Source organism: Pteropus medius, unplaced genomic scaffold (genome assembly GCF_902729225.1).
Source record: "Pteropus medius unplaced genomic scaffold, Ma_sr-lr_union100, whole genome shotgun sequence".
NCBI lineage: Eukaryota > Metazoa > Chordata > Mammalia > Chiroptera > Pteropodidae > Pteropus > Pteropus medius.
The window spans coordinates 712,728-719,094 of NW_024350326.1; the positions used below are offsets into that span (position 1 = coordinate 712,728).

At 58.6% G+C, this 6,367-nt stretch overlaps 1 protein-coding gene across 1 annotated transcript in view; it reads left to right on the forward strand.

Annotated features, from left to right (window-relative positions):
* Positions 1–4,136: 4,136 nt before the first annotated feature.
* KLK5 (kallikrein related peptidase 5) overlaps positions 4,137–6,367 on the forward strand; it is a 7,526-nt gene continuing 5,295 nt past the window's right edge. The window contains exons 1-3 of the mRNA XM_039839624.1: positions 4,137–4,322; positions 4,623–4,706; positions 6,076–6,349. Of these exons, the coding sequence (XP_039695558.1) occupies positions 4,634–4,706; positions 6,076–6,349 (347 nt within the window). The 5' untranslated portion in view covers positions 4,137–4,322; positions 4,623–4,633. The remainder of the gene's footprint in view (positions 4,323–4,622; positions 4,707–6,075; positions 6,350–6,367) is intronic.

The window sequence follows — 6,367 nt, forward strand, 5'->3', positions numbered from 1 at the left end:
ATCTGACCATCCCCCTTCTTTGCCGCAGGGTGATTCCGGGGGTCCACTGGTGTGCGGAGACCGGCTCCGAGGCCTCGTATCGTGGGGTAATATCCCCTGTGGGTCCAAAGAGAAGCCAGGAGTCTACACCGACGTCTGCAGATATGGCCAGTGGATCCAAAGAACCGTTCAAGCCGATGGATTCTGACGCGCGATGTCCTCGGTCCCCACTTGCTGGCTCTGGAATATCTCTGGCCAAGACCTCACCTCCCACCCTCCCCACCCCCGCCACCTGCCCAGATCCAACCCTAAATGCTTAATAAAGGCAGTGACTCAACGGCACCAATTCTCCTGATTCCAACCCGGCCCCATCTTTGCATCGCCGGGAGTGAGCGAGGACCCGGCCAGAGGTCTTACGCCACCACTAAGAGAATACAGGAAGCTTCCTTCCCCGATTATTCCATGGGCTTGATGTCTTCCGACAAAGGAGCCATCACAAGTCTGGAAAAACCCAACTTGAGATCCCAGCTCTGCCACGCGCTACCCGTACCCCCCTGGGAAATGCCTTCTGCCACTGTGTAGACTTCCGCCTGTAAGATAAGGACCAGAACAGTGCGTTCCTCATAAGGCGGTGGCCGTTGCTGGGTATGCTCAAGGTTTTGAACTTGTGGAACACACGCAATAGTGCCCAATAAAGCATGAATTTCATTGTTGGTGGTGCTTTCGGCTTTCCTCCCACTTCTGCCTCACTGAAAACCAGATATGCTTAGTGCCCCTTCACAGCCCCCCCACCCCGGAAAACACCCTCGATTCATCCACCTTGTGCTAGCTAGCCCTCACGGGGAGCTCTCGCTCCTCAATTCCCCCTGTGGCAGCAACAGCCGGGAGGCGAGCGGGTCGGGAGGCCAGTGCGTGTGGGATGAGCGGGACCGGGTCGACCTCAGACCCCAGGCTGAGAGGTCACGACTTTCTCCTGAGGGCAATGGGGAGCCATGGAAGGGCTCTAAGCAAGGGCAGCACTGGGACCGGGTGCAAGACGAGCCGCAGGGGAGAGACTGGCGGTCGGAGGAGGTTGGGGTGCTGGTGCGGGCAGAGATGAGGGCTGTGCCAGGCCTGGGAGGACTGGAGAATGGAGACCGAATAGGGGGTCACTGCATGGAACCACCTGCAGGAAAGCCTGGGGGCGTGGGAACACCTGGGGTGCCCTGAGACGGCGAATCGCTCAGGGCGATGGGGGCTGGGGTTTGAGGTGGACGAGCGGGTGACGTGGCTGGACATGCAGGTCGATGGAAAACGGTCCTTGAAGACCAGGCAGAAGAACCTGACCTCGATCCCGAGGACCCCGAGAATAGGAAAGACAGGTTCATGTCTGGGGAGTAAGTAAGTACAAAGATCTCTCTGGGGTCCCTCGGAGGTGGGGCGAATGGGCAGGGAGGAGGAGAGGCTGGAGGCCCCCAAAGGAATGAGGGGAGTGGACAGGCAGGGCCGAGTGAGGACCCAGGCTTCTGCATGCTTGCCGGGGTTCTCCCACCAACGAGCACCACGTGTGACCCCAAACTGACGTACACCCCTCTACCCCAAGCCCCAGGCCTGCCCCTGTCCTCAGAGAAGCCTTCTTCTCTTAGGACCCCTGCTGCACTATCTCTCAGAAAGACAAAACAGCACCTAAGACAGCTGTTCTCCCGGGCAGGCGAGGGGCACAGCCAGTGGCTCCCCAGAGCGAGGGAACGAAGGCCCCAATATGGGAGCTGGGGTCAGGAGCGGAGAAATAGTCAGGAAATGAGGGAGGACCAGAGACGATCATCCATTTGTTTCACAAATATTTATCGCCATCCTATTTTGCCCGGGGGCAGAGCAGAATGAAATTAGAAGTCACAAACAGAGAGACTACATACAGCACAGGAGATACTTAAAGTCGATCCTGTGCCACTTTACGATGGAAGAGCGAGGTGGTCCCAAAACAGAGGGAGCATTTGAAAAGAACGGAGCCCCTCGGTTCCAGAGACGTGTAGGAAAAGCACACCTACACGTCTCGAGGACCAAGGAAACGTGACATTTTCCCAAGGGGATGTGATGGGAGGAAGTGGCTGACTCCTAGGAGGAGTATGTGGAAATATTAAGTCATACAAATGCACTGGGCCCGCCTTGATGGACCGCCTATGGAAGTTACGAATGATAAATAAGGCCGCGCAATGCCCTGGGGGCACCAGGAGGAACCCACCCAATGAACACCCAGCCAAAACCGACTTCAGCTCATTGAGAGGCAATCAATCGTCTTCCTGAATGGATGAGGACAATAATAAACACTTAGCACACGCCGAGCACTGTTCTCAGGAGCTGTATGGACTAACTCATCGAATCCTCATAGCGAGCCTGTGAGCCAGGAACCCTCATTTTTTTCCGAATTACGGATAGGGAAACTGAGGCACGAGGCGATCCATGGTTTGCCCAAAGCCTCACAGAGAGCAGGCGGCCAAGTCAGCCTGCGAATTCTCCGCTCTGCCGTAGGAAGGTCTTGAGTTCTGACACGTTTTCGAACTGGGCGTAGAAATAGTTAAAGGCCCAATCCTTAACGCGAATATATTTCGAAGCAGAATCTTTGCACGTTGGCCATTTGAGGCGTTCGTACGTCTAAGGGAATTTTACCTATTGTAGGGACGGCCTCGTCCCTTCAGCTCGAAACGTGTCACTTGTGATTTTTAAGTTGGAGTCAACACCTAGTTCATATCCAGTGCTGGGAAACGTGAAAGGATGCAACGTTGAAAGAATATACAATATTATAATATCAGCATAGTAGGCAGAGATGACCGAAGGTGTTTAAATGCTGGGAGATTTGCCCGAAAACTAAAGGACTTCCCCAAGAGATCGAAGCTATCGACTTTACAACTGTAGTTTAAGCCGTCTGAAGATAATTAACTCCGTTTTAACTTCCGCCAACCATTATTATGAAGAACCCATAGGAGTGACGATCAAGATTTGGAAGCTGAACCTAAATGACTCAGAAAGCATTATGTTGCTGGGTCTGTCACTTGAATGCATGAAATACTCATTGCAGTGGTCCAAAGAAACCTCAAAATTTTATTCTTTCAGTTTTGTTTTTTTTTCCTAGTGTACATCGAAATCAGCCTCAAGGAACCTAAAACCTCTGTTGATCAGGTGCTGGGTGACAGAAGTGAGCGAGATAGCTCGGGGTTTGCCTTCAAGGAAGGTGACTTCCACGTGGGCAGCATCCCAAGTGTCTTTGTCCGTTTTGCTCATGGGTAGATCTGAGGCTGGCACACAGGAGGTGCTCAGCGAACAGCTGTTAAGTGAGTGTTTGCCTCTTATGTCCTAGCGAGGACAGAGACGTGGAGTCACAGTTAGAAATGGCTGCAGATGGAAAGAAGAGCTGGGATGGAGAAGAGGTCAGGAGAGGCCAGGACCAGGGAGGGAGAAGCCACCTTTGGGTTCCCCACCCAGCGCCCCATTTTCCAAAGGGCAGGGAGCTACCCGCCCCCTATCCGAGCCTCTTGGCCTCTTTCTTCATCCCCAGGTGGCCCTGCCCAGCTCCCTCTCCCACGCCTGTCTGACACCTGCCAGCCCCGACAACTGCAGCGGCCCCCAGACTGGATTCGGGGCCCCTTTCTGCTCCATGGCTCCTGGCCCAGGGTTGAGGGGTCCCTTGGCAACGTGGCCTGCATCTTCTCCGCCCAAAATGCAGGGGTTGGGAAGACAGAGGAACAGAAAGACACGGAGATACAGATGCTCAGAGACAGAGAGAGAGAGGGGGAGAGAGAGACAGAGAGAGACAGAGAGAGAGAGAGAGACAGAGAGAGTAGGACAAAGAGAGAGAGAGAGGAGAGAGAGAGAGAGAGGAGAGAGAGAGTGCCTGGAACAGACGCCCAGTGGGGAGGTTATACTGAAAGGGACTTGGAAAGATTCAGACAAAAGGAAAAGCAGAGAAGGTGGGGGACAAAGAGTCTGAAAAACCAGAGATGAAAGAGGGGGCGGGGTGAAGACATGGCAGGAAAGGAAAGCCCTCCGCCGAGAAGCGCCCCCGGAGCAGAGACCCCTCCCCTCCCCAGCGCAACCCGGGGCCAGGAAGGCGGGGAGTGACCTTTGGCACTGGGTGGGGGGTGCTGTGGGGGCGGGTGTGGGGGGCGGCAGGAGGAGCGATCGCTGGGGCCCGGCAGGCACCTCACTAGCCGGGAATGCGCCTCAGGGAGCAGTGGGTGGTTATAACCCAGGCCGGGTGCCCGGAGCCGAAGAGGAAGAGGCGGTGGCGGCAGGACAGTGCCTGAGAAGTCTGTGGCTGAGCTGGGAGCAGGCTCCCCACCCCCTACGTGGGGGACGAGAGCAGGCAGGTGAGGCCAGGGGACGGGGACAGGGAGGGAGAGGTGCCTCTGCGTCTGGCTCTGGTCTCGGATGCGGGATGCGGCCGTGTGTCCCTCTCTCGTCCTCTCTCCTCGCCCTGCTCGGGCTGGAGGGCCCTGGACGTCCACCTCCCTTAACCCTACAGTCCCTGGGTACAACTCGACGTTGGTGGTGGGGACATCTTCCTGGTTCTGTCTGTGGTGGGAATCTAGGGAGTGGGGCAAATGGGGTAGGCGTTCCCAGAATCACTGTGGCCTCTCCACCCTCCGCCCGTCCCCCTCCCCCCCCAGGTGCAGGGGCCATGGCTACTGCAGGAACCCCTTGGATGTGGACGCTGGGGACCCTGATCACAGCCCTGATTCTGGGGGTGACAGGTAACTAGAGCCCTGTGAAGGCGTGGCAGCGAGCTGTGCATGGCGCTGTGGGTGGCTGTGTGGAGTGCCTGTCCCAGGGGGGTGGTGTGAACGTGTGCCCGTACCTGTGCTTGTGACTGTGCGATGGTGGCGGGCGTGAGGTTCTGTGCGGCTGCATTTGTGGGTGATGGCACGTGGCTGCTCCAACGCGATGCTGGCTCGTACGTGTAACAATGTAGCTTCTACGTGTAACAATGTAGCGACGGGTCGAGCGAGCGGAAGTGGTTGCCTACGTGAAGGTGGGTGGTCCCCGCAACCTGCGCTGCGCCAGCTGCTTCTCCTAAGCGTAGTCTCGTCGCCATGGCAACGCGCCTCTGTGCAGAAGCGCAGGTGCCCGGCTCTGGTCTCCGCACGCATGCGCACAGGTGTGCAGGCATGTCCCCGAGATGGCTGGCTGGGCGAGATCAGGGGAGGCCGCCCCACTGCGCGTGCCTGGGAAGTGTTTGCACCACGGGACAGGGCCGGACATGTGGAGCCAATGCGCGTGTGTGTCTGTGTATGCTTGTCTGTGCCAGTCATGTGCGTGCTCGTTGGCGTGTGTGCAGAACGCTTCTCTCCTCCGGGTTATCAGCGAGGGCGTGAATGATTGAACACGTGACGGGGTGCGGGTGATGCAGCGGGGTGCGGGCGTCTGCAGGATCCAGGAGGCGCGCGTGGGCCGGCTCTGCTCTCTCCCTTCCTGGTTCTGCTCCCCGAACTCTCGCCCTACCCATGAGTCGGGGCTCCATCCCTTTTTCTTTAAGCACACTCAAGGCCAGACTACATCTACAGGAGGACCTCGAGTCAGGCCGACCCCCGCCCCCCGTCTGGCCCAGTATCTGTGATCTCCCCCTCCAGCCCTGTGCTCAACTCCTGGAAGCCAGTCCCTGCCTCCTCTCCCAAATTCAGGGCTCCTTATAGGAAGACCCGCCCTCATAACCCCTGGCCTTGGCCTTGGTCCAGGTCAATGCCAAACCCTTCCCACGCCTGGGCTCAGCTCGGGGCCTCTGGCCCTGCCCTTATCCACTGAGGCCTAGCCATGCTTCTCGATTCCAGGTCCCGCCCCTCAGGCCGGCTCCGACTCGGAGGTGGTCCAGGTTCTCCCGCCCACGCCCCGGGTGCTGCTCGCTGAGCTCTAACCACTGCCCGAGGTCCCGTCAGAGCTCTGCCGTGGGTCCCGAGCCTCAACCCCAACAGCTGGCTCTCCAAGCTCCGCCTCCAGGGTCTTTGCCCCGCCCCTCGATCCCTGGCCCCGCCCCTCGGAAACCCCACGTCCCCTCTCTGGTCGAAGACCCACTCCAGAGTCCAGGCGCCGCCCCCAAGCCCCTTCCCGCCCCTTTTCTGCACCCAGAGCCTGTGCTTGCAAACGACGTTGCTTCCTGCAACAGCCCCGCGACCCCCAGCGGCACCTCCACGAGCACCCAGGCCCTTGGGACGGGGGCCGCAGAGGACATCCGGGGAAACGACGGCAGCGGCAGCGGCAGCCGCATCGTCAACGGGTCCGACTGCCCGCCGCACGGAGAGCCGTGGCAGGCCGCGCTGATGCTTCGACACAACCAGCTCTACTGCGGCGCGGTGCTGGTGGCCCCGCAGTGGCTGCTCACGGCCGCGCACTGCCACAAGCAGTGAGTGGGGCCCGGGAC